The following is a 27,405-nucleotide window of genomic DNA, read 5'->3' as shown; positions in this document are numbered from 1 at the left end:
AGCTCTGACTCCATGGCTAGATAGCTGAGATCCCGAATCTGCTAATTATGTGCATGAGAATGAACTCGGTCATGCAGGCTTTGTGCACCTGTACTTCATCACCATGTGCCAGCTGAGGGCCGCTCCCCAGTGTAAGCAGCCATTCCCTGCTGCTGTCGGGGCTCGCTGGCCCTGCCATGGCAGGCGGGTGCCCTCGCAGCACTGAACCACGTATGGCACGGGGTCAGGGAGGCTCACGCGCCCTCCGGACTGCAGTGAGATGCTGCAGCTGTGCACCTGCCTTCCTACAGAAAAGCTACAGCTCCTGTCTGCAAAGAGCAGAGTGGAACTGCCCTGAGACTGTCAGCTGCTCTCCGCACACTGATTGTGTGAGAGCTGAAACGGTGAAGATGTTAAGCGAAGCCATGGCCTGTACATACAATTGAATGCAAGTTAGAAATTCAATGTGGGAGGCATTCCAGAATGCCCATAAAATCTTCAGAAATCTAAGAACAGAATGATTTTTCAGTAACTTCTTCATTGGACACCAGTAAACCAGAGCAAAGGAGAAATCATCAGGCACAAAATGTTCTTAAGAGCATCCTGATGTGCTTTGCTTAGAGCTATCAGAGGCAATTTAAGCACCTTACGTAATGAGCTTTCTCTTCTAACGTTTGCTGCCTTATGGGAGGATGGCTGGTGAGAGAACGTATTGATTTAAGAGGAGGCACTTGGAGCCTTGTCAACTGTCTGTCTTTACAGGAAGAGCCATGTCTACTAGGTTGAGGGGCAGGTCAGACTGATTTGTCCAAGTACCAGCAGCATTATCTCTGTAGGCTTATCTGCACTAAAGAATCTTTACCAAAAATACCTCATCCACTGTGTTAGATATCAGCATTTTTGCCATGTTTCAAGGATTTAAGTTGGACACCAGACAAGATTAAAGACATTATGCCATCATGAACTCTTCACTCTGGCTAATTCAGAGTAACCTTTGGATGGCTTCTGGGATGCTCTGGTTTGCTTTTCTCCCCTTTAAACATGGATGCTACAAAGTGCACAGTCTGTATGTCTGATAAGCAGGTGAGCTTTATAGAGAAGCTCTCTTCCTGGTTTGGGCTTTTTTTTAACGTTGCTGCACAGCTTATGTGAGTAAGGCTGTAAGTTTTGCTGGTGCTGTTCTGAGATGCTGAAAGATTGAAAGCAGCAGTTTCTAGATGTATTTTTTTTTCCCTTCAATAAATGTTGCCTTACTATTAGAGCAGTATGTGAATATCTTGCAGCATGCTGTGTTATTCTGTAGGCAAGGAAAGGTGCACCTGGAGAGATGGCACTTAGCTTGGCCCTAATGCAAGCCTACAAGCTGCGTTTATTTTAAAGCCACAGCACTTGTGAAGAATGAGGTGAAGATGAGCCTGTTGAACCCATATTGCTTACTGTCAGTGCTGAAAAATGGCAGTAACTGCTTCTGAAGTGCTCAGAATTGCACTTGCACCAGTGGGGGGCTGGAGCCCACATCTGCCCAGCTCGACAGCTGAGCCAGAGCATCAGCGTCAGTGGGGCATGCTTTAAGCTCCATCTTGAACTGGTGGCCCTTATCGCTGTCACGCTGGCTGGGAGGATAACACAGGTAAGTTATGTAAGGCTGATCTTAGGGGCTCACGTTGGCCAGTTTTATACTATGCCACTGTATATGTGCAACACGAGTGGTTCTTTAAAGAAAGCCTCTTACTTCCCCTCCCTCCCCCTCTTTGAAGGCTTATTTCTTTTGTTGTGTGGCAGCAGGTTCAGAAAGTCTGAGCTCTCCCAGCTCAAGGTCATTGGGGCTGTTTAAATATAATCTCCTTTTCTGTACTTATGCTTTCCTACACTTGTTATTCTGTCTTTCTAAAATTAAACTATTGAGCAAAAGAGTAGATTGGACTTTGTGTGCTGGCCCAGGACTGAGATGAGATTACAGCAGGCTGCACTGTTGGGGTGTGCCTGGGTGCAAGCACACTTAGGATGGAGAGCAAAGCCAGCAGTGAGCCTGGGCTTCCATGCAGTGTCTCTTGTTGCATGCATTGAGGCACAGAGCACAGTGCTGCTGGCGGAAGTGAAACTGGTCAGCCTCGGGGTGAAAGAGTTCAAGCCCTCCACCGCAAAGGAAGAGATGCCCCAGCACTTGTAAAAAGGCAGTAGCTTGGAGTGCTTTGTCATTTTTTAAAAGGTTTAAGGTTTTTCTCTAAAACTAGGAAGGTATGAAAAATGAAATGAAAGCTAGGAATTCCTCCTTGCAGCAGTTTGATCTTTAAAAAAGAAAAACAACCAACAGCGCCAGCCTCGCAAGAACAGGCAGTCCTGTGGTTTAACTGTGGAGCTGCAGTGGGACAAAGATGTCGGCTTGGTTCTCTGTCAGTGATGTTGGTTATGCTCCTGTGGGAATGAGAGAAGGACCTGTGGGGCTCCAAAAGCTGCTGTGCAGGACTCAGCTCTGCTCAGAGACCATTGTGGCAACCCTTCCCCACCATCCCCACCCATCTGTACTGGTGGAGATGAAAAATTTTGTGTTTGTGGACTGTCCCTGGGGAGCAGTGAGCATGTGCTCATAGGAGCCAGGGCTGAGCCCAGATGCCATTCCTCATAACTCCTGCAGTAGGGAATTGGAATTCCCCACTGAAGCCTTGTCTATACTAGCACAACCAGGAGAGCTAATTTGGGGTAAGTAAAAATAGTCAGTTCTTCCTCCCTGATACAACTTGAATCACACATTCAGTATATGCTGTTTTTTTTTTTTTTTTTTTTTTTTGGGGGGGGGAGGTTGTATGAAGGCCTAATAGACCATTTCATACTCCACTGAGGACTAACTGTATGGGTGCAACGCTCATGTCCTGGGTAACTGCTGTACTCTGCCCTCCTTGTAAAAGGAGAAAAGATAGAAGAACATGGCTGTATCCTGGGTACCTGCGGGGAGGTAGGCTTGCAGAACAAACTGACTTCCTTCCTTCTTCTAGCCTCTACATATTTAAAATACAATATTTTATTGGGATTTCCTTTACTGACTTTACTGCAATCTCTAAACTGAGCAAGGAGAACTGTTCCTGGTATGTGATGCAACACCTGCTGTTACAAAGCATTGTGGCTCACTGGAATTTCTGCCAGCCCAAACATAATTAGCTGCCAAGCCTTGATACCTCCTGTGCCAATCATCAACCCAAATGTTAGCACTGCAGATCAGCAGTGCTTTTCCAATTTGGGGCCTCCAAAGAGTAGGAGCAGAGGAAATCTGATCCCCACCTGCTCCATCCATCGCGTCCCATCTTGGCAGGCCCCGCATTTCATCTGCTCACACTACTGCTTGAAGCCTGGGCCAGGGGTGGGGTTGTCTGTGATGGATGTGTTCAGGTTTCTGGGGAAATCTTAGTCTATCTCATTTTACTGATTGACTTGCAAATAGCTCTAACAGGTTACTGGTTACTTTTGTGTCATGCAAAGGATAGGAAAGTGAGGTGATGTGGGGTAATGTGACTGAGAGCTGCATGATGCCATCACTTGAAGCAGCAGCTACATAATCTCAGCTCAGGGAGTGGTGGTAGTGAAGAAATGTTTTGAGATAATTCAAGAATGGCATCGCTGTAATCCTGCTTGACTGTGACTGCATAAAAGCCTGAAGTGGGATGAGCGTGTCTGACAAGAGGCATTGGCTTTCCTGGCTTTCCCTTACGCTTTAATGGCAGTGGTAACATCTTTGCTTCAGAAAGTAGGGGCACCCGTGGTGGTTGAAGGCTTTCTGCCCTGTTTTAGGTGTTTGTGGGTGTACAGGGACAGTGCTGGGATGTCACACCGCTCCCATGATGCGGGGATGCATCGTGCTTGTGCCCCAGCTGCTCCCATCACCGCGAGGCCGGCATCTCGCATCACAGCCGGCCTTGTGATAGTGCTGAACAAAGATGCTTCTGTGAGCCGCTCTCTGCGTGCAGAGGAGTGGAACCAGAGGGTGCTGGGAAACAGCTCGCTGTCAGACAGACTTGGCTTAATGTTGGAATTAGTTCAGTTTGGCAGGGGAGCTTTGTGAACAAAGCTGGGCTGGCTGCATGCTGGAATATTTGAGTGGTGGATTTTAGGAAGATTAGTTCAAATGTAAGATGTTTAGCATTGAAATGCCTGAATTAAGGCAGGTTAACTTTATCTCTTAATCACTTAATCATAGAAGTATGGTGTGATTAGCTGAGCACTCTCAGTACTTCTACTTGAGCATTTCAGAATGTTTAAGACCGGCTGCCTGTGTCAAAGCAATGGCAGCAGTTTTGATGCATCTCTTGATTTTAGGACCCAGGCTAACTTCTGTCCCTAGTTGGGATTGTGAGAGGTGTGATCTTAAAACAACATTCATCAATGCACGCTCAAATTTGATTAGCAGCCTTTTAGGGTTTGAAGGGTTGGTGTTAAATGTCCACAAGATTTCAAGCTTTTTATTTTCAAACAGATACACTCCGTTTCCCATTTAAATAGAGGTTGAAACGTTGTTATGTAGCACAGTTCCAGCAGCTGAAACTTCAGGAAGGAGGCCAAATATTGTGAAATTTGTGATCTCATTGTGACAACAGGCAGCAGTGAGGTTTGTTTAGGCAAAAGTGCGAGGGAAATTCCTGGGTATCTGCACTAAGTATCCTGGTTTTGTTTATTAACTACAATTGCTGCAGACTTACGTTGGAAACATTTGAATGAGGGAGGAGAGAGGCAATACAGCTGAACTTTGTCAGGGAACATCCGATCACTTCATGCTTTCCACAATCCTGTACCTTCTGTGTCTGCCTGATCTTTTTGGGGGTGTGGTGTATTAAGATACACAAGTATGTTTCTAAGCAGGGTATCAGTAAGGCTGGTCCTCCAATGAATGTAAAATTGCTTAAGGAGATCGTCAGTATCTCTTTATCAAAACATTCTTGCTATTGATGAAAGGAGCCATTTTCCACACTGTCTGAACTTTTCATTTTTCCAGTTAAAATCAAATATTTGCCAGTTTGCAGGTTTTTTTTCTTCAGATTTTTGGCCCGCTTTGTTTTAATGATATAGATAACTTTAATTAGTAATTTTAAAAAAATACTGAGTGAAAACTTTCCACAGGGGGAGGAAAGAAGAATATTTCAGTCAGCTCTAATCCTGATTTAAATACTGGAGAAGGACAATGACATCCTAGTGATACAGAGCACACTCAAGCATGTGCCTGATCTCTCGGTGTAGAGAGAACGCAGAGCACATTCTGAGCACTTGCTGCTGTGCGATCACTACTGACCCACTGATCCTACGCTACCAAGTGAGTAATCGTGAGTCAGACCAGGCAGCGAGACAGTGGCACTACTTTGCATCAGAAACAAAGATGACAGGCTTATTAAAGGTATGAATAAAAAAGTACATTGACCTTTTTTTCTCCTGCAGAGAATACCAGAGGAGCTAACCTTAGATGCCTTACTTGAAATGAATGAATCAAAGGTGAAAGAAACGATGAAGAGATGTGGCGCCAGAGATGAGGAGTGCTCCAGACTCAATGGGGCACTGAGCTGTCTAAGGAAGGTGACTGAATCAGGTATAAGACTGCTTTTTTTCCTGTGGAATTAGTTTCTCAGCAACCCAGATTGCATCCTTCTTCCTTTCGTTTGAGATCTACAGAAACCTTTGGGTCTTTGGTTATGTGCTATAACTGATGTCAGGCGATGGCTCTTGGATCTGCGTGAAATTAGAGCAATCAAATGCATCTAGAGCTATGAATGAGATTTAGTTTTTGACAGTATTTTCACCTCTGGAAATAAATGGATGTAGAAAAACTCTCCAACTCAACAGACTATGATTGTTCCCTCTGTGTTCAGAGTTGAGTCTGATGCTGCAGTGAATCTTCCATCATTTAGTATCCTGGACCTAACAAATGCAAACTCCTCTCCCCAGATACTGCCAGCTCAGAGAGAAGCTAATTCTGTTTCATATGATGTAGCTCAGAAACCTGGGTGTTTTTCAGCTTAATTCTTTGGAAAAGCCTAACATTGCTCTGACAACCCTTTATCACTGCATAGCTTGCAGGGTGCCAATTGACTGACTCCTCTTTAAAGCTGCTTCCTTCCTGCTATTTTTCTGACTGGAAATTGATATAATCATTAGCCAAATTCCAGTAGCAGATGTAAGAGCTAGAAAGGACTTTGATTTACACTGAAATTACAGAAAGAAGGATACTTTCTGTTTAATTAGGAATGCACGTGTCCAGCGGATCTGACCAAATTGTTTAAGAACAACCTCAAGATTCCCAGAGTGCTGTTTCACCATCTTCCCCTGCCACCTTCCCAGGTCTACCTTCAAAGCACTGTCAATTCCATTTGTATCAGACGTGGCACACCAGCATACTGGCATTCCTGTGCAGCAGATCTTTCTTTCTAACAGTTACCCATCTGGAAAGGTGTTGTTTCCTGTTGGTATTATGACAGCTTGTATCATTCACCAATCATAAAGATTAGTTAATGGAAAAGCCAACAAACAGTTCAATTTCATGTTTCCTTTTTTCTAATCTTTTTTGTCTGCATTGTCAAATATTTCCCATCCGTATGTAGCAATATCAGCCATTGTTCAGAAGGCATTGGCATCTAGCCCAAATTCAGGTACACTTGTATTAATGTTCCTCTTTTCATTAAAAAAATATATAAAAATCTGTGTTTTGAGAGGGTTTTTTTTTTTTTTTGAAGCCTAGATATATAACTACCACTTCATCTGTTAAAATTCAACCTATCTTAGAATCTTTTAGAATACTAAAATGTATTTTAGTTTAGAATTTGAGATATGAAGAAAGGGTAGTTGATGCAGTCCTTGTTTTAAAGGTTAACTTTAGCTGATGGCATAGATGGACCTTAGGAGAGAAGCAATTACTTGACTAGATGCAAAGAAGGGGAAAAAAACACCTCAAAGCCTAAAGCTGCAGCATGCAGCATTGTGTGCCAGCATTGTTGTTTTCTTTTCTTTCTAAACCTACCATTGCTATGGTTGCTGAACAGGTGGGGAGTTAAAAGATGACGTGCTGATGAATCTTTCTGAAGCACGCCGAGAGAACAGCTCTACAAGCACGACTGAGTGCCCTTGCTCCTCTGCACCCACGTGGACTCACAGTGCACTGAACCTTCCCAAGGGCAACAGCCCTCAGGCACGATCGGTGTCGGTGTCTACAGTCTCATCTTCAGATTCCCTTGCCTCGAGTCACGGACCTTCTGTCTATGCAGATAACCTCCTGGACCCTTTTGCCTTCCCTGCACACGGTGGAAAGTTAGCACCAAGGACTCCTCATAGCATCACCATCACTCCCCCAGCCACTCCTCAAGCCAAGAGACGGCACAAGTTGAAGCCACCACGGACTCCTCCTCCCCCTTGCCGGAAAGTTTTTCAGCTGCTACCTAATTTTCCAACCCTCACGAGGAGCAAGTCCCATGAATCACAGCTGGGAAACAGGATAGATGATGTTCCTCCAATAAAGTAAGCACAATACTTCCTCCCCCTAGGGCACTGAAGAGCTGTCTTCATACCAACAGGCATTCAGTGCTCCAGTTCTGATGCTGGTGGCCAGTTGCTGGTTGTGGTTTCACTGCAGTCTTACAGTCAGTATCAGTGGGATATTCTAGGATAACCACAAAACTGGCTTGCTAATAGTTTCCTTATTTGAAATTGCACCTTCCTGGGAGGTTGAGATGACTGCTGCTATGAAAAGGCCCCAACCAGTTTTTTCTCAAATATCCAATAGTCATTTCCATATCCTGTAATTCTCTTTTGCCCATAAATGTTCCTCTCAGGTCAGGTAGCTGGTAGCCTTTTACATTGTATCTTAGGATGTATTTTAGCTGCTAGTGTGAGCTTTAAGAAAACCTATCTATGTGACAGCTATGCCTCTGCATGAAGACAGGTACTCTTAGGCTAAATATTTATTTTTGACTGATCCAGGCTTTTTTTCCTTCTTGTTCTCCAGGTTTGGTAAGAGATTTTTACAGGTTTGTCTGTATTTCCTTGACGGGGAGAGAAGAACCTGTCACTGTCAACAGCCTGCAGTACGGTCACCTCTGTCCAGCCTGTGGAAGCCCTTAATAAGGCCTTGCATTCCAGAGCTCCTGTTACCTTTGTGAAGAATTGCAGGATGCTTACAGGGTCTTTGTACCTGGTATTTCTTTGGATGACAAAAGCAGGAAAAACGAATGCTGATGTTTAAGGGCTAAAACAAGGAGTTTGTGTGTAACTGCTTGTCTTTGACTTCTGAGAGCTGATTTGGTCCCTTGGTACTAGAAATAGATCTAACCATTTGTCTTCAGATATTCACTGCCTAGTGTCTCTGTGATGAAACTACACAGTCGTGTGTGAGCTTCTGAGAAATGCTTCAGCACGTTCCTAAATCTAGAGTACTTCCTCTGCTGATGAGTCTGTTCACACATTTAAGGGTCTGCAGGACAAGGACTTGTGCTTTTACACACCGACACGTTTGGTGTTTTAATGCTACTGAGCATGGCTGTGTGCAGCTGCCTCTTAGACACAGAACTTGTAACTTAGAAGCTCTAGGAAAGTGCCTCACCATTCTGTGCAGCATGGAAGTTTATATAAGGACCACACATTTCTCTAGTAGTCCTTAGAGCAAATCCCCGAAATTACTTTCAAAAATGAAAAAGTACAAAGAGAAAATTGTAAAATGAAAATGTAAGCAGAAATGGGAGCATTTCTCTCTGCGGAGTGATGGAATTTATATAATGAATTGAAAAGGCATAAGAAAATGTTAAATTAAGGTTTTTGGTGCTTCTATGCACATAGTCTATTTTAAAAATTATACTGAGGGCTCTCTTATGCCCCATTAAATTGCAGAATTTATAACTTTTGTTGTAACTTATGTTACGATGATTAATGCAGACATTTGTGGCTTGGATGTCCGCACTTGCTCAGCAGTATTCTTTGGAAGAACAGCAAGTCAGTCCAGCCTATTGTGAGATGCTGAAGACAACAGATGCCCTGAAAAGTTCACTGGAGTAATTATTAAAAAAAAAAAAAAAGAATTTGGTGCCACCTAGGGTCAAAGAGAGAGACTGGCTTTTATGAGCATTGACAGTGTCCCGTCTTGAGGCTGTGCTGATAGGTACAGGTTGTTTTCTCCCAGTTTGCAAAATGACAGATTTAATTCAGGAAGTATGGCAGTCAGTCTTAATATTTGAGAGCTGCCAGGAAGTTTTTTGGTATAACCTCTGGAGCACTGGACTGGAATTTTGGACTGTAGCTCTTCTTTTCTGCATTTATTGGTTAGCTAAGTGATGCCAGCTAAAATTTTTTATTCTTCTGGGCCACACTTGGTTCTGTCTATAAAATGGTGATAATAATAAAGATAAAAGAATACACTGAAATCTACTGAATACTTGGAAACTGGATGATGGTTTCGGTGGAAAGCCAATTGGGAATAAGCTATTGTATGACTTTACACTTGGTTATGAGAATGGCCTGGGGCTTACTTAACCCCTAAACATAATACATAACATTTTAATGCAAGGAAGGAAGAATGATGAGTCTAACACCAAATTTTAGTTTACATTGCCCCAGTATGAAAAACACTACTATCTTTGTAGTTTTACTGCACAAGGCAAATCGATCTCAGCTGTGCTTCTAGAGAAGTCATGGCTACTAGTTTTTATCTGTAACAGTGCTTACATCGACACAGTAAGTGTGCCTGTGGGTAATGCTCCCCTAAAAGATCTTTGTTCTCCATCAGAACTCTCCCAAGGATCCCCTCAAATGGTACGAAGAGACTTTGGCTTAGCTGTAACACACAGGTAAGCAACAGGTTCTGTGGGAACCACAAAGGAAATAAATGGAAGGGTCAGACCAAAACAGCATCATATTCAGTGTGTTTGTAGTAGTAAAGATGGGCTTGAAGTTGGGTCAGGTGCCTCATTTGTCAAGTTCAACCTTGAATCTGTATTTCAGCTCCTTCTGTTTTTAATATCTCTGATGTGTTCAGCTCATGAAATCCTTTGTCCAAAGCTAACTGACTTGTGATTCCTCAGTGACTGGTGTACCGACAGCAGCAATGTTTTGTTTGGGGCTTGTGTCCTGGGTGAAAGGACTGACTAAAAGAAATGTGCAACAGTGCCTTTTCTAAAGTGCTTCTGCTGCTAAAAACAAAAGGGAGCTGCTCCTTCCTCCCTTCATGGAAAAAGCATTTCCTTTTTCTTCCTTTGCAGTTTCCTGCATGCCCCCTTCCCAAATCCAGACCAAAACTGGGACAGTTAGTACTAATGCCAAACAAACCCATCAGTTCTTTTTAGTAAAAGGGTTAATAGTCTTACCACCATCACTGCACGCACTATAAATTGGGTCCCAGCTTTGTAAAGATGTTCAGGCTAGCCAGAGTCCAGCAGAATCAGTGCTAGCCTTCTTTAAGTTGCTATTGATCAGAAAAGTGGGAAGTCTTCCATAACACCACTTGCCCTTTTCTGAAAATGCTAAAGGAGTCTGCAGCTAGAATGTAGTTTTCTTTAGGCACAGTTAACTTATTTTTCCCCTCCTTCTTCTGCTTAGGTTCTCTACGAAATCTTGGTTATCTCAGATTTGCCAAGTTTGTCAGAAAAGTATGATGTTTGGGGTGAAGTGTAAGTACTGCAGGTGAGCACACAAAGATGATCTTTTACATAAGAAGTTCAGGTTTTATTCATTCAAGTCTGTCTAACAAATATCTCAAGATGTGATGCACTGTTAACGGTGGCGTTACTTTTTTCAGTCAAACTGGCAGTGGGTTGCTTTGGCATACCAGCATTTAGGCTGGGAGCCTACCTGACCATAGGCAAATCTTGTACTGGAAGTTGAATTCCTGTACAGCAACAAAGATTTGGTTTTGATTCTCTGGATTTTCAGTCCAGAGGGCTGAAATTTTCACAGTTCCCTGTCTCAAGACAGTCAAGTGAAGATAAATCTATTAGAAATAAATCAGATGCTAGGGTATCTATCTGACTTTCGTTAGCCTAATGATACGTATAATGGGATTCTTCATATGAACACGTGGACCTGCTTTGGGGCTTAGAACTTTCCAGAATTCTCCTTAAGATTTGCATAAATAGTATAAATTAAGGGTAGGCTTCTTTATGGGAAAGAAAAAGTGCTATTTAACGTTTCTCTTTCAGATTGAAATGTCACAACAAGTGTACTAAAGAGGCACCTGCTTGTAGAATATCATTCCTTCCCAGTAAGTTTACTACAAATTCTTAGCACATCAAAGTAGCTGATGGCATCACAGGAATAATAAGTCGGATTAAAGTGTTTTTTCCATCTCATCTCCAGCCTGTTTTTCAGTTACCAAAATAAGGAGAACAGAGTCTGTCCCTTCTGATATCAACAATCCAGTAGACAGACCAACAGAACCACAGTTTGGAACTCTTCCCAAAGCAGTCACTAAAAAGGTACGTAGTGACTGATGTGAATCTTCTGCCTCAAAGTCAGCGAGGAGCTACAATAAGGAGAGGTCACAGTAGTACCTTACTGGCTGGAACAAGAATGGCACTTCAGCTTTCACTTTGCAAAGAGTCTTTAGAATGACTTTTCCTCCTTGTTAAATATTGGTTGTGCACATCTTGAGCCTCTGCCTCACTCAGAGAAACTGTGTTGTGTTTGAGGCTAGGGACAGCCTTCCTCGTTTCATTAAACATTGATGGAAACTCTATATTTTTATGTACTCATTAGTGACTTTTCTTGCATTCCAGGAGCACCCACCAGCAATAAATCATCTGGACTCCAGCAGTAACCCCTCTTCTACAACCTCTTCCACGCCATCTTCTCCAGCACCTTTCCAGTCTTCCAACCCTCCCAGTGCAACACCTCCCCCAAACTTATCTCCTATGGGCCAGAGAGACGGACGATTTAACTTCCCAGGTAAACTCATCTTTTTCTGGAGAACTCTGCCAAGACGAGAAAGGTTTCTGTGGAGGCTAACCAAGACTTCACAAGTAGATTCAGGTTTCTGAATAGATAGTTAAGTCTTATTCAAGGTTTGAAAATTTTTTTCTTGTCATCTGATAAAAGGAAGCAGTCTGTTGTTACAGGGTTTTAAGTCAAGATACTTTTGCAGGAAAGAAATTACTGAGGAGTTCTGGTACCTTTCTTACACAATGTGATCCTCGTGCTTTCTTTTTCTTTTTTCTTTTCTGATGAGTACTTAAAGAAAGTGGAATTCTTTTCCTCATTTGTGTTACTGTATCATAAAATGCATGCTGCCTGCTGCTTTTGGTCACCAGAGGCTTTAAATCGTAAGTTCATCGCTGGAACAAAATATTAAAATGAAAACTTGCATGAACCAGTTTTATTGGTCCCTTCCAAAAGATAACCAACAATGAACACTGGCTTTAAAAGTGTAGACAGGTGTGCATGGTGAAGAATTTACATCACAGATTAAGGACTCAAATATGCTGTCTTTAACAGAGCTGATGGAGGCAAGGCTTTCATAGTAGAATAAATGTAATTCCTTCTACCTGGAAATGAAGTCACACGGTGCTGAACAGGTGCTGCATCTGGCCTTAAATACTGCTATGTTTTGCAGAAAATTTCTCACCTGTGAAAGTTGCTGTTTTAGCCTTCTTAAAAGGAGCAGAAGCAATGCCAGTTTAGTGCAAGGATTCTACTGCAGTTACTTTGTATTAGGACAAGTAATTCAAATTAAGTGAAATTAAAACTCACAAATAGCTCTTGAGCTTCAGCCTCTCTGCATGCAGCTTGGGAAATCTGATGATATGAGAGGATTGAAAGACCAGCTTTTGCCTGAGCCTGCCTGTTAGCATCCCTGGGCTGAGTTTGCTTCTTCCACTTGATGTCTGAATATGTTGTTTTCCCACCAGACTGCTTGCTTATTGGTAACACAGCACTCATGTGACAAGTGTCATCTGCCTTCCAAAAACGCATGAGCTGAAATTCACCCCTAAAGCAGACTGATAATCAACTAATCTGCTTCCCAACAGTGAGTTGGGACTAATTCATGAAATGTGGCACTTACTGATGATCCTCTAACTTGTTTGTTGTTTTTTCTGTGTTGTTTTTTTTTTCCTGGTGTTTTTTTTTTTTTTTAACCAAACAAAAGCTGCCTACTATATTCAGCATAGACAACAGTTTATCTTCCCAGGTGAGTTGACAGTTTTAATTCTACTAACTGCCTTCTGCTGCTGGAAAGTAACTGTTCATAAATTTCTGCATGCTACCCAAGAATGATAATTCTGCTTCTGAAAAGAAGTCTATCCAGTACAACAGATAAAGCAATAGACTTCTGTGAGATTCTACTCACAGCTGTGTTCCTTTGTTAAGGCTGTCTTTTTGGATTGTATGCTTAGAATAAATGGATGCTGTCAGTTCAGGAATGCTGAGTTCACCTTTATGAATTGATGTTCTTGCCTATGGGATTTAAAAATGATGTAACATTATTCATATGTGCAACATCTTTTCTTGTTCACTGTTCATGAACCCTCAGAAACAGCTTGTCTATTTCCAAAATGAGAACTGGTGATGCAGGTTGCGAGGTACAGAGTATTGTACTCTAAATTTTGCAAGAATTTGCAGCCCAAGATGAATTTCCTATGCATTGGTGACATTGGTCATACTAAATGTGGGTGGAATGCATGGCCTGCAATAAAGATTAATCCTTGCAGAACTGGGGCATCTGGATTCAAGTATTTCTGATTGCTGAAGGCCATTTAAAAGGGTGTGAGCAGCTCACAGATGAGGACAGCCATTGCAAAATGTTACAGATAAGTGAATGCTAAGAAAACTGGGACTGGTTGAAATAAAGGCATGTAAAACAGCCGTTACTGCAGTGTTGAATATTCTGATCTATAAGGGAAGTCTAAAATATGTATAATAATTTTCATACTTTCCAGAAATTCCCAGTCCTGCACAAACAGCACAGCCTCCAGAACCCACTGCAGACACAAAGTAAGTACTGGTTGTTTTATGTTGTGCTAACCTGATAATCTTCAGGTCAGTGTGAAGGCGTTGTTATAACTGAAACCAGTGGCCTGCTGAATGTAGCACCTGAAAACTCCTCCAGGATCAATTTTCAATCATTTCAGTCAACAAGAGTGGTACTGGAATTTCTGGTTTTGTAAAACTGAAGATGTTTTTTAAGTGGGACTGTGCCTTCAGATAGACAGTTATGGCTGTGTGTGCATGTTCCCAGATCAAGAAAGTCCAATGAAATAGAAGGTAAATGGTTTCACAATTGAAACAGCATGGAAGAGCCTGGCAAGCTAACATCTTTGTAGGGATCTGAATTGTAGGGTGTGCTGATGTTTTTAACCTACATACCTAACACTCAAAATTGCTTGACCATTCCATAGGTATTTCTGTAGTACTGGGAATAGGAGCATCTGTTACTGGAACACATAGCAATAATGCAGACATACCACTGCCAGTAAATTCCTACCACTTAAACACTGAGAATCACTTCAAAGTCTTTGTCTCTTATTTGCCAAAGTAATCTTAGAAAGTGCCTAGTTGTTAAGTAGAGCACTGACTGTACTTTGATCTGATCGACTATACTGCTTTCCTATCTGCACCCTATTTATTTCTTACTACAAATCTGTCTTCTCTTTTAGTGCTAAAGAACAGCCAGATACAGATGGAATTAAATACGAAGCAGAGGTAGGCTTAATGGTTTCCCCTTTTATACCTCTTTTGTAACCCCAAAGGCCACGTTGTAACACAACAGAAGCTCCTGGCTGCAATGCCCTGACTGTAGACCAGCTGTGCCTTCAGTAGCACTCAGCTGTCTATGCTGCATAGATCTGCACTGACAGTTGGTGGTTTCTGTTGCCAGGCTGAAACAATGAAACACTTGTAACAAAAAGTAACTGTTTCTAATTGGGCTAAGGTGATACTTCTCAAATCTTTGGTTTGCTCAGTGGCCTGCAGCTGTTTCTCAGGCGGTTCTTGAGCCATTTCCCCAGAGGAGGTGCATGCCTTCTCATAGCCTTCTCAGATGACTTTGTCCTCTGAACAGATCTCTAGATCTGTAGTCACATAAACCTACCTGAGTCCTCTCAAAACAGTCCTCTCTGCACGCTTTTCCTTTCTCTTTCTGTAAACAGGTGGAAGAACCTGAGAGTAATAAATCAGAACCTGAAGACGATGAGGACGAAGTGGAAGATCTGCCAAACAGAAGGCCGCACTTGCAGGGGATGATTTACCGCAAACCCAGCCAGACCAGCGTCTACCTGCAGGAATGGGACATTCCCTTCGAACAGATCGAACTGGGGGATCCCATTGGCCAAGGACGATGGGGAAAGGTTCACAAGGGAAAATGGCACGGGGAAGTGGCCATCAGGCTGCTGGAGATAGATGGGAACAATCAGGATCATCTCAAGCTCTTTAAAAAGGAGGTGATGAATTACAGACAGACCCGGCATGAGAACGTGGTGCTTTTCATGGGAGCGTGCATGAACCCTCCTCATTTAGCAATCATTACCAGGTAAGGATACAGCAACTTCTGTTAGCAATGCTACACGTGCTTATCCATTTATAATAGTAATAATATAGAATCAATTTTTATAAACATATTTGTGATTTATATACTTGCATAACAAATATTTAATGCATGTTTATAAAATATGCATGAATTATAAATGAATATGTAATATTTCTGTAGTCTGAAGGTGGAAGACATAAATGCAGCTTCTATTGCTTGGAGGTTTGGATATTAGAGGCGTCTCTTCTTAGGGAGCTTATTTATTGGCAGTTTAATTCTTATTTTTTAATCTCTTAAAGTCTTTTGAATTCTTAAAGTGGGATAAAACAATCCGCAGTCTCAGCATAAGCTGGTGCTCAGGTTTTGAAAACTGGCCTTACTTGTCAGAAGAGCGTAACGAGATCAGGGCCACTGCGGAAACACACGAGCTTCTGCTTGAACACGCTTTAGCAATAACTGGATGGCAGCAATAGCTGTGAGTGTGCTCACCCACACGGGTGTCAGCTGAGCCATTTACATCATTGAAAATGGCACTGCTCAGCAGAGGGAAGAAGACTGATTCTGTCCACGTGATAAGAGCACTATTTGAGCATCCAGTGGTCATTTTTATGTTCCTGTAGTGTTTAAAAGAGACTTCTCAGGACTCTTATTCTTCTTTCTTATAGTTTCTGCAAAGGAAGGACACTTCATTCATTTGTAAGGGACCCCAAGATATCCCTGGATATTAACAAAACCAGGCAGATAGCACAGGAGATCATTAAGGTAAGCATACGCCGTGCTATCGGAGACATCTGCATTCTGGGCAGTACCTCAGCAAATGTCAAGAGGCTGCACAGCTGGGGAGGGTCTGTATGTCCAAAAGCCTTACTGCAGGATGCTGCAGCAGGGAAAAACTTGAAACTGGAGGAAGGAAAACTGCTAATTCAGTGGGCAGTAAGCTGAAGACCTGTAGGGACAGAAATTGATCTTTTGCTTATCTGGGGTTGGGAAGGGAGAATTTTGATAAAATGCAACCATGAAGAAATACATGCAGGGCATGTTTCCTTCCCAGTCTCTTCTCTTTTATTAGTAACTACAACTATGTTGATGCATTCTGAAGCAGACATTATCTTCCAGATTTGCAGTTTTCCATAGTTGTTTTCAGTATTGCTCAATTGAAATAGCATTTCTGAAGCTGTTGTTTTCTTTGCTGGCAGAAGCATCCTAGGAATTTACTGAGCAAGCTTGTGTCAGTTGTTCCTTGTTCATACACATAAACACTTATGCAGAGTTGTGAAGTTCACAGTCACTGCTTCAATTAGAAGTACCCTCCCAGCAACCCTGCTGTACAGAGGAGGAAGCTGCTGTATCCCCACTTATTGTTTATGCTGGAGTGAATAGAGTAAACACTTATTAGAAAGAAAGACATGCCCAGTTAGAGGCTTGTAAAGAAGACAAAACTTACATCTCTGCATACAAACTTTTTTTCCAGGGCATGGGCTATCTTCACGCAAAGGGGATTGTACACAAGGATCTGAAATCCAAGAACGTTTTTTATGACAATGGAAAAGTAGTGATCACTGACTTTGGACTATTTGGAATTTCGGGTGTGGTTCAGGAAGGGAGGTAGGTGGAAGTTTCAGTGCATGGCACACTTCTGGGGTGATAAAAAACAATCAAACAGGGACACACTTCAGTGCATCACACAGTGCAGGAGAGGAGATCTGGGTCCTTTACTCTGTGTGTTTTGGAATGCACTTTTTTAAAGTAGAGGCCTTTCTACACTTCCAGTGGCACACAGCTGTGAATTGAGTCTCAAAACAATTTTAAGCCCAAGGATGAGCTGGAAAGTCAGGCCAACACTGGCATGTGTTTTTTAATATGGCACGAAAATTAGAAAGAACACGTTAGCCAAGCCAAAACATTTAAGAAGAGTCACAGCATTAGGCAAACCACAGATATGCGCCAAGTGCTGTCTCTTAGTTTAATTAATACTGTGTTTCAATCTGACTTCTCCTTTGAACTCAGGAGAGAGAATGAATTGAAGCTGCCTCATGACTGGTTATGCTACCTGGCCCCTGAAATTGTTCGCGAAATGGCCCCTGGGAAAGATGAAGACAGGCTGCCTTTCTCCAAAGCTGCAGATATCTATGCCTTTGGGTAAGGGAAGAAGACCTAAAGAGTATCACAGGAACTTTCTAAATGAGATAGGAATTTTAGACCTGAGCCTTGCCACTCTTCTGTCAGGCACAGGATTCAGCTGGGCTGCATTTTCCTCACCTATTGCGAAAGGTGTGGGTGTGACAGTTTGAGGGGAAGGTGGATGAATGGGCTGGGAGGGATTTGCTGCAGCCTTATTTACATTTCAGAGCTTTCTGAAAAAATTGGGATTCTGTCAGAGTTTTGCATCTTAAGAGCAGGCAAAGGCTTGATTTGTCTGTTTATGTTGCAGGACTGTGTGGTACGAGCTCCAAGCAAGAGAATGGCCCTTCAAGAACCAGCCTGCTGAGGCACTCATCTGGCAGATTGGAAGTGGTGAAGGAGTGAAACAAATCCTTGCAACTATTAGTTTGGGGAAAGAAATCAATGTATGTACATCACCTGCAGGAGTCCTTCCAAAATGCTGTTTGTCAGGGTTGCTGTAGAAGAGGGAGCTGCTTATTTTACTCTTATTATAATTCTAAAGATGAAGAGCAGGAGAGAGAGCAGATTGGAATGAGGTACCAGCCTCTTCCCATTATTGTCATATAGACGTGACACCCACTGGTACACAGGACACTGATTTTAAGAATGACCAAGACAACTGCTTAAAAAGTAGCTCTTGCTACTCAAGTTGCTGTCTCAAGTTGCACTGCTCCATCAATCAGTTTGCACAGCTGATGTGTGAACTAAGTGGAAATAATGAGCCTTACCTATCCTTTGCAGGAAATTCTCTCAGCATGCTGGTCATTTGATCTCAGTGAGAGACCTAGCTTCACTGTCCTCATGGATATGCTTGAAAAACTGCCAAAGCTGAATCGTCGGCTCTCCCACCCAGGGCACTTCTGGAAGTCTGCTGAGTGAGTACTTGTGGTCTAACATGTACATGTTAACATGTGGTTAACACTTATGCTGCTCAGAATTTGCTAACCAACTGTTCCTGTGCTTAACTTTGCCTTCCTGGGGTCTGTCATACTTTTAACAGCAGAGTAACAGTGTGCTGTTTTGCTTTTCTAGTTGCTAGGAAATTATGCAATTAAATGTGCATGCACTTCAGACAGTTAATTTCCTACTTCAACATATTCACTTCCCTCCTGTAGATCATTTATCCAGCTTTGTTCAGGCTTCTGACAGTATCTACCAATGTTATTGGAAAGTGCCCACACTGACCTGAAAGTGATTAGAGCTTTCCTTTTAATGGCTGGTACTGAATGAGGAAGGGAACCACCAAAGAACATGCTGCCATTTCCTTTTTAAACTGAATCATCAACTTATGGAAGAGCCTCAAATGTAGCAACCTTCCTCAAGGAGCACAAAGAGAAAAAATGCAAACCCTCCCCCCCTGTAGGGAAGGCAGCCCAGTTCTCATAGACAGATAAAGGATTGGAGCACTTTGCTCAATCTAGTTGACCTCTGGAGGAAAAAAAAAAAAAACATGTTAAAATCTTCAGAATCTCTAAATTGCTTGGCAAAAGCAGTAAATTGACAGCTAGGGACAAGTTGTTACTTCTGGACTGAATAAGCTGGAATCATGTCAAGATTTGGATCAAGGAAAGATGAGAAGTAGCAGCACAAATCCTAGCCAGATCATGATACTTTCCAATTTAGGATCTGTGTTGGAACTGGGAAAGAAAAGTATCACAAGATCAAGCATCTGTAAACGGCCTAAACTGGGAGAGTCCCTATGGTATCTGTTATGATAGATGAGAGCAGAATTTGGAACTAAATCCAGGTCAGAATAGACTTGCATAAAGCCATAGGACTAAAACCTTTTGTCTCCGGCATCATGAATACCCATCACTCAGAGAATAAGGGATCCCAGTTTCGCTTGCCTCAAAGTCAGGGGGAGACCAGACACTTGTGAACTGTGCCCATCTTCCTTTGGTGTATATTTTCTTCAACTGACCCTCTAATATTTTATTTTTTCTTTCCCTTTTTGATGTTTAATCTACCCCTTCCTTACCATAACCCTTCATGATCTTCCTGTAATACATTCTCATCACTAAACAAATGCTTCTGTTTACCTGTATGCTGACTGTCTTGGCAATTTGTGCCTTGGTGTGTGCTTTATTTGGGCGTTTGGTTGCAGATTTCACCCTTTGTTTCTTGTTATAGTGTCTAACAACATTAAAAGATGGCCTCATCTTTATACAAAAGAAAACTATTACCAGCAAAAGTTGAATGCTTACTATCCGCTCATCGATAAGTAGAATTGTCTACTATTTTTTCCATGTGTTAGATACATTAATATATCACAGCACTCATTTTAGAAAGATACAATGAAAAACAGGGAGATCCTTAGATGTGGCAGTTCTTTGCATCATCAGTTTCTGCTGTGCACTGGGGTGTGACTGTAGGTGGAGGTAAGGTGTCTTTCTGTGCCCTGCTCCCTCCTTACTCCAGCAGATCAGTTACAGCATCAGTCTGGGGATTTCAGTTGTCTTGATTTTTTTTTTTTTTTTTTTTTTAAGTTTTTTTCTTCTGAATAAGTATCCAATGAGAAACCAACAGAACTTGAGCTCAAAGTTCCATCATTCATAAATGAAGAGAAACAGCTCTTTTTCCTCTTCAGGCCTAAAGCATTGTAAATTTAAATTTGTCTCCTCTGCATATTGGGAGTTAGAGAGCAAGTTATGCTGTGCTTAGAGTGCTGAGAAGGATGGCAGTACAAAAGGCAGGTATAGAATCTGGTCAGTGCGATAAGCTGCAGAGCGCGATGATCAGTGAGGGTCTCTTATTCTTGGATTTGAAAGGTAACTCAACCCCAATATTTTTAAACAAATCATCTTTTGTCTCAGAGGAGGATCATGGAGTTCAAATTGTTTTATGGACAACAATTCTTTTGTCAGGAGATACACGTGATATGGCAGCATCCTTTGTTCAAGTTTTTCCTTTCCTACAGCAGCCCTTTGCTGTAAAGCCCTCCAGCACGATGGCTCTGCATCAACACTTTCATGCCCTCATTTTTCCATACCACCAGATCTACTTGTGTTGGATCATTGACTCCCACAGCCAATTTGGTATCTTTCAGTCCACCTAGTCAGACACTGTAGAGCAGACTGGGAGTCCGGGCTGCCTAAATATTCCCAGACTGTCAGAGGGTCCTGCATTGTCCCCTAACATCACACTGGAAATTACTTGAAGTAATGCTTCCCATTTGGGCAGTTGGTTCACAAGAGTGCTCATTTCCATAATCACATCTGCCAAGTGATTATTTTGGGTTAGTGTTTCCAGAGGGAGCTCTTAAACAGCCTGTGGAACTGTGCCTTATGGAGCAGCGACCCAAATTATTTTTTTCCCTGTGTAGTCAGATCCTCTGCTCCTACTGCAAGTGGTTCATGTAGATTTGCATACATTATTGCTTTTTCTCTGCTGAAAGCATGTAATAGAAGTACTTTAAGTATCAACATTGTCAGCTGAATTAGTGCTCACTGAAGTGAAAGTGCAGGCAGCTCAGTTGGTTTTTGTCTCCTGCAAACTAGATTATATTCAGGTCACACTTAAAAAGCACTGTATATCAGTGTCAACCAGCGACCAGATGCAAAACCTACTGAAGTCACATCCCCTCTGACAACTCCTTAGAGAAACACTGCATTAACCTCCTGCCTGACTCTGCTGTAAGCTTTATAGTAGGTAGTTTTCAAGAGCTTGCTTTAAAATAACTGAAAACTAACTCTCATGGTGTCTTTTTCCCCTCCTTCCCATATTTCTTTGTAGGTTGTAACTACTGGTGCAATAATGGGTTCCACCTTGCATGCTTCCCTGTGTTGTATCCTAACCAGCAACTTGGACAATCACCTTCCATTCAAAAAAATGAAAACAAACCACGAAATTAACCCATGGACATAATCAGCATTTTATGCGAATTCTCCTTTTCTGCCTTTTTCTGCTTGGCGTGGGCTGTTAGCTTGAATAACAACTCCTGCCTGCAAGAAGTTACTGTCTAACAACGCGGCACCTTTCACTTCTGAGTCACGGCAGCAGGCTGCAGCTTCCTCCTGGCAGGCAGCTGGTGCTCTGCCCTGACTGGTGTGGGCAGCAACAGGCTGGGCTTTGGCTGACGCTGGCAGTTGTGGCCCACAAGCCTCAGGAGGCAGACAGGGGAAGTTTCCTAGCTGCTGAGGCGGTGGCTGTCATCCTCAGTGCTGGGCTATGGCTTTTGACTCAACAGGTGCATTTTCCACAGGCGCAGCCAACAAGTGAACACTTCACTTGCATTGCAAACCAACGAGAGTTAAGGGACAGAGTGGATTGGTTCTGCTGTAGAGCCGGATCCAGCCCTGCATCGAACCAAGGGTCAGCTTTGTCAGGGGTGCAGAGAAAGGAGGACAGCCCTCGCTGTGCTCAGGGCAGATTGCATTCCCTCAGCCTACCTGTGAATGCACCACCAGCAGCTGCATCCAAAACTGGGATCAGCTACAGCACTTAGCAGAAGAGGAGGAAAGTAGGGAAGCCCTTCAGTTCCTTCTCCTTTCCTTGCAAATCCAGTGTTTTGAGCTCCGTGATTTGCTTTTGTTTACATCTCTGGTTCAGCAAAATGCCTGACTTTGCAGTAAGAACTTTGCAGAACTGTAGGCAGCACTGCAAATGTGTGCCTTTTTGTAAAAGGTCTTTTTTCATTCCTTTTTTGAAAAAAAATTGTTTCACTGGAGAGAGGACAAGGATAGAGGCAGACATGCAGCAGGAACCAGGGAGGTTTTTACTGTGTTCAGTGAGGACAAATACACCTACATGTCATTCTCTCAAAATCAGATGCCTGCACACTGCACTGGAAAGGGTCTGCTGGAAGCCTTCATGCTCCCTGCCTTGCTGCCACCAACCACGTACGTGGAGGAAGGCATTTTGAAGTGAAAACATTTCTAGCTCTGCTAACAGATTAAGGGTGGATGAGAAGATATCTTTATTCACTTTCTCTAGACTATAAAGAGGAGCAGATGTGTTTTTTAAAGCAATTGATGTACCTTGTCAGAATTCCCCATCCTCTTAAATAAGTTATTATTTTCTCCATTTCTATTTCTACGAAACCAAATTTATGTCAGTCTTCTACCCACCTTAGGTTAGGTACTTAAAAGCCTCCTGTTTTGCCAATTTGAGCCATATGCTTTCACTAAAGAGGTTAGCATGAATAAATTCAAATGTTTGCTGCTTAATTTTTAAACACTGCTGGGTGATCTCTCACTGCATGAGAGCAGAGCCCAACCCATTTACTTTTATATGACTGTAGCTTTGTAGGGGAGAAAAAAACACAACAAAAAAACAACAATAAATAATTCTTTTCCCCTCCTTTCTCCTTTCCTTCCTCACTCTTTTCAGCATTAACAGTAGCAAAGTTGTCCTGCGTTTTGAGAGATTTGGCTTGGGAATCCTGGAACCAAGTAATCAAAAGATATAGCATGGTGTGTGGTTGTCTTGTGATAATGTCTACCTACTTACACATAAAGAAATCTTCACTGAATTTTCCAAGCTATGAAACTGGTGCAGCCACAGCTGAAAGCCACACGACCATCAATTAACAGTCCTTTGTTGTTGGCAAAGGGTGAATTCTGCCTGAGCACCAGCAGTTATTTAAAGAATGTTTACATGATACTTTTGCGTGAACTATATATTTTTTTAAACACAATAAACAGTGAATCAATTAACTACAGCCATTCCACTAGCACAAAGAGAAACCAACCTCCTTCTAGTTCCTTTTTGCGTCTGTGGTGTAACTAGGAATGATCTTCTGCCTTCAGTGCATTTTTCCCTAAGACAAGTGGAACCGCTTTGTTTCAGAATGGTTACGTATCTCATACAAGGAGATGGGAGTTTTAAATTGTCTTTCTCTTGTTAAGGTAAAATTTATCCAAACTGATCATTCAGTTTGTGATCACTCTGGTTTGTTTCTGCAGGTTGGTCCAAGCTCTGGGTTACCTTGAATTAAGTTAAAGCAGTAAAAATCTGCTTCTTGCTGCCAAACATAGTTATCTCATTGAAACAGAACTGAGCACTTCAACACAGAACTCACAAGAAAAGCCGAATTGCCCTGCCACAGAACTGCCTCGGGTTGGTTGGGGTGGCAGTGGACCTCTGGGTCCATCCGCTTTCAGCCCCGCTCAGGCAGGGCCACCCCAGCTGGCTGCCCCTGGAGAAGGTGAGCGCCTGGGCACCACGCTGCTCCTGGGGAGCTTCAGGCACAACCCGTTTGGTTCCCTGAACCAGAGCACTGCCAGACCTCACCCCTTGCTGCCCTGATGGCAATCTCATTTGTAGAAGAACATATTTCACTAGATAGAGCTCCAGGGAGGGAAGAAAATCAAGAGAAAAAGCCATCCCTTAACAATGTATAATAACATACTGTTCTGATACACAGAGCTTGTTAAGAGACTCAAAGTCATTTCTCTCCCCTGTGCGCACACACACTCCTCCAGACAGTCAGATAAGTCTGCAAGAATTTAAGAAATTTAGGACTCAGCAGTTCTGAGGAAAACTAAGAACAGCAAAACCCTTGCAGCTGGGAAAGTTACATTTTGTTCCAGAGAACCTGAGTCAATCCAAGACCCGTTTCAAAGGTTAAGATCAAGAAAAAACCCAGCCCCCAAAACTCAAAAGGAAACCACATGCTACAATGTGCAATGACTGATCAGACTGATAAAGGACACAGCTTATTTCTGCATTGAAGGTAACAGATGCATTATCTCACTTGCAAATGAATTGCAAGCTGCATTAAATGTTCCATCACACCTCCCATTCTTGTTCCTCTGCCTTTGCCTGTCAGCCAGGGCAGCAGGACAACTCTAATTATGCAGTGGACATTAAAGAGCCCTTCTGTCCTTACACTGCTTCATTTTTAAGGTAGTTCATTAGGACTCCCTGAAAGTCACCAAATTTCATCTCTCCAGTCACACTAGTACATTACATGCCTCTTTTCTATCTTTTGCCACCATTACAAGGCTTTATAATGTAGATTACAGAGGGGAAAGCCCTGAAGTCCTTCACAAGGCACATGAAGTGATAGGCACTCAGTTTGGTTACAGGCAGCTGACTTGGAGAAAAAAAGAAGTTCTGTTGAGCAGAGGGCTTCACTCCAGCTACTCCTTCACTGTGCTATGGTGATTTTAAATGTGCCTCAAATATAAAACAGAATTTGTTTGGTGGTAGCCAAGCATGGAGACATGGTTCTCTTGACCTCCCTCTTACCACCTCAGAAAAGCAAATAGGCCCCTCAGCACATAGTGCCCTTTTAGCCACCACCTGCTTTCTCTTCAAGCCTTGCTACTGTTTGCTCTCTCACAATAACATTGTCACAGATTTAAACAGAGGTTGTTTTCCAACGAGTACCACTTAAGTATTGACAGTGCAGTAAAAGCCAGGAGGAACCTGCTTGGTAGCAACGTTAAGGTTATGAACCCACGGGCAGCAGTGTACCTTGCCTTAGGGAGAGCAGAAGCTGCTGCTGGATGCACACATTGCATCGAGCAGCCCCTCTGCACCACAGCATGCTCTCACTGCTATTCCTGTCTCACTTGGGAAACCCAGAGCTTTCATTGTGGGAAGGAAAGAGTGATTGCTCACCTGGCTGTCAGCAGTAATGCTGCTGTGGCAATGTGCAAGAACAATGCTGAGAAAGCACGACCTTCTCAATCTTTTCCTACAGGATGGCTGGTTGGACAGACTATCCAGCTTACAACAAAATAAAATTAAAAACCAAACGTTGTTCTCCCTGTGTGACTGCCCTCATGTGAGGTTCAAACCCTGGCTGTTTCCAGGCGGAATGCTGTGCTGACCCTGCTTTCCAGCCAGGCAGCTACACCTGTGTCAGCAGGGCTGCCTGTCCCTTGGTGCTTCACTTTGCAGTGTGCTGAAAGCAGATGGGGCTGACCCATGAGCTCTGCAGGCTGATGGAGTGCCATCCTGCTGCAGGAAGGGTTTCAAAACTTGCCTTTAAATCATGAAGTTTGAGATTCAGTCTGAGTCTTCCTTGGTTTTGTGTTCAACTCCCATAAATGGTTCTTAAAAGCAAAACCCAGCGTACTAGAGAGCAGGGCCAATTACTGTCTAGGGTAATGTGTTGCAGTCAGCTGTGTAAGGCACATGGAAGTCAAACAGAACCATGCAGCTGTACAGCTGTGAATGAAATCAGGCGCTTCCATCTCTCTGCCACAGCTGAGCAGCAGGCATTGGGTCACTGCTTTATGGCCATGTGTCTCCTCGTGTGCTGGTGTGAGGCACGAAGCACAGTAAGCCTGTCCTATTGTAGAGGTGTAAATGTGAAGCTGGCTGTACAATGCTGCTACAATAGCCACACATCAATAGTGAATGTAAATGGAGTCTGTAATATGGTGAAAATTGACACGTTTTTCTTTTCAAATGTGTTGTAAACTTTGTACAGTAAATTTTTTTAAAAATATTTTCTATCAGAGTGTCTTCCAGAATTGCTATTAAATTAAAAATTGTTAGTATTAACAACCGTTGCTGTATTAGTTTATGCAACCAGCAAGGAAAAAAAAAAGTGCACATTATGCTAATAAAATACTGGATACATAGGAATCTTTTCAGCAAATAAATCTTTGCTCTGGATAAAGCAAGTGTTACAGAATTGTGGTTTGACCTTCTCTCTCCCTCCCCCCCCCAACACACACGCACACACTTGTAGCCAAACTAAAGCACAAGCAGCTCATTCTTTTTTTCTCATCTTTTTCCCCCTCAATTATTGTAGTCCTGCAAAGCCCAGCCAGGGAGGAATAAAAATTGTTTTTGGAGCCTTGTTTGTGATAGCAAGTCCTCAGAAAAAAGCACTATGTCACCCCCATCAGCCCCTTTCCCCACCACTGACTCAAGTTGTGGCCATTTGCTTTGAGCTATCACTGACATCTGCCCAGCTGCTATTCTAACAGCACACCTTTCCTGCAGACAAGGATCATTTTGTTTCCTCTTACAAGTCAGATGCAAAAGCCCTTCAGCTGCAGGACAGCTGGCAAACTTTCTTCAACTTCTTTAACAGATGGAACTGAGATGCTGTTCAAGTTCCTTTTTGCTATGATCACTGGAATTCTCACCACAAAGGGCATCAAACAGCACCAGGATGGCACTGAGAACCCAGTGCACGCTCTCAGCAGCTCCCCATCCCACTGCACAATTCCAGGTCCCACCACTCCTCACAGCCCCAGCAGCAGTGCAGCTGCTCAGCATGCACCAGAAAGCTTCCCCACCTGCTACAGTGAGCCAAGTTACCTGGCTTGAGGAACTCCAACGCTGACTTTTCTCAGAGCATTAGACTATGCTGGGAGCAAGGCTGGGCAAGTTCAGCACTTCAGAGCTGCTCAGCAAAGCCAAGGGGGCACAGCAGGGCCTGAGCTCTGAGCAGAGCTCTTGGTGGATCAGGTCATTCAGTTAGGATAGAACACAACGAGCTTCAGTAAAAGGAATCTTAACATTACCTTGCTGAAAGCTCTTCTCAGCTCCCAGCTCAACACATAGGCCACCACACAGCTTGTTTTTGGAGGAATTCATCCCCCTGTGCTGCCAGGAAGCAGCAGAAAGCCCGCACGTCCACATCACTGATCAGCACCAACAGCTGCAAGAAGGCTGCACACCTGCAGCCACGCACTGCCACAGAAGAGGGAGCTGCCTCCTGCCCCAGAGCCCGCTGTCCTTCCCCTGTGTGTGCCCCAGCTCCAGGCAGCTACTCAGCTGTGTGTTAATTAATCCGTTAACCCCAGGGTCACTGTGCTGCTGCCAAACAGCTTTACTCCAAAAATAACAACAGCCTTGTACTGCCCTGCAGAGAAAAGGACAGTGCA

The 27,405-nt window shown here is 43.0% G+C and overlaps 1 protein-coding gene across 3 annotated transcripts in view; it reads left to right on the top strand.

Moving 5' to 3' along the window:
* KSR1 (kinase suppressor of ras 1) overlaps positions 1–23,268 on the top strand; it is a 53,831-nt gene extending 30,563 nt beyond the window's left edge. Inside the window, exons 3-20 of one of the 3 annotated variants that reach the window (XM_052689081.1) lie at positions 5,398–5,545; positions 6,993–7,464; positions 7,952–7,956; positions 9,722–9,782; positions 10,531–10,614; positions 11,130–11,191; positions 11,299–11,405; positions 11,706–11,874; positions 13,073–13,114; positions 13,863–13,917; positions 14,580–14,625; positions 15,072–15,451; positions 16,114–16,210; positions 16,920–17,053; positions 17,456–17,587; positions 17,880–18,015; positions 18,353–18,486; positions 22,940–23,268. In XM_052689081.1, the coding sequence (XP_052545041.1) occupies positions 5,398–5,545; positions 6,993–7,464; positions 7,952–7,956; positions 9,722–9,782; positions 10,531–10,614; positions 11,130–11,191; positions 11,299–11,405; positions 11,706–11,874; positions 13,073–13,114; positions 13,863–13,917; positions 14,580–14,625; positions 15,072–15,451; positions 16,114–16,210; positions 16,920–17,053; positions 17,456–17,587; positions 17,880–18,015; positions 18,353–18,486; positions 22,940–23,018 (2,343 nt within the window). In that variant the 3' untranslated portion in view covers positions 23,019–23,268. Of the gene's footprint in view, positions 1–5,397; positions 5,546–6,992; positions 7,465–7,951; positions 7,957–8,124; positions 9,783–10,530; positions 10,615–11,129; positions 11,192–11,298; positions 11,406–11,705; positions 11,875–13,072; positions 13,115–13,862; positions 13,918–14,579; positions 14,626–15,071; positions 15,452–16,113; positions 16,211–16,919; positions 17,054–17,455; positions 17,588–17,879; positions 18,016–18,352; positions 18,487–22,939 lie in introns of those variants that run through there. The other 2 variants (XM_052689082.1, XM_052689080.1) reach the window with 2 other exon arrangements.
* The last annotated feature ends 4,137 nt before the right edge of the window (positions 23,269–27,405 follow it).

This window comes from Tympanuchus pallidicinctus, unplaced genomic scaffold, assembly GCF_026119805.1.
Source record: "Tympanuchus pallidicinctus isolate F22 unplaced genomic scaffold, pur_lepc_1.0 scaffold24, whole genome shotgun sequence".
NCBI lineage: Eukaryota > Metazoa > Chordata > Aves > Galliformes > Phasianidae > Tympanuchus > Tympanuchus pallidicinctus.
The sequence above is the reverse complement of the archived record's forward strand: the minus strand, read 5'-3'. Positions and strand labels throughout refer to the sequence as shown.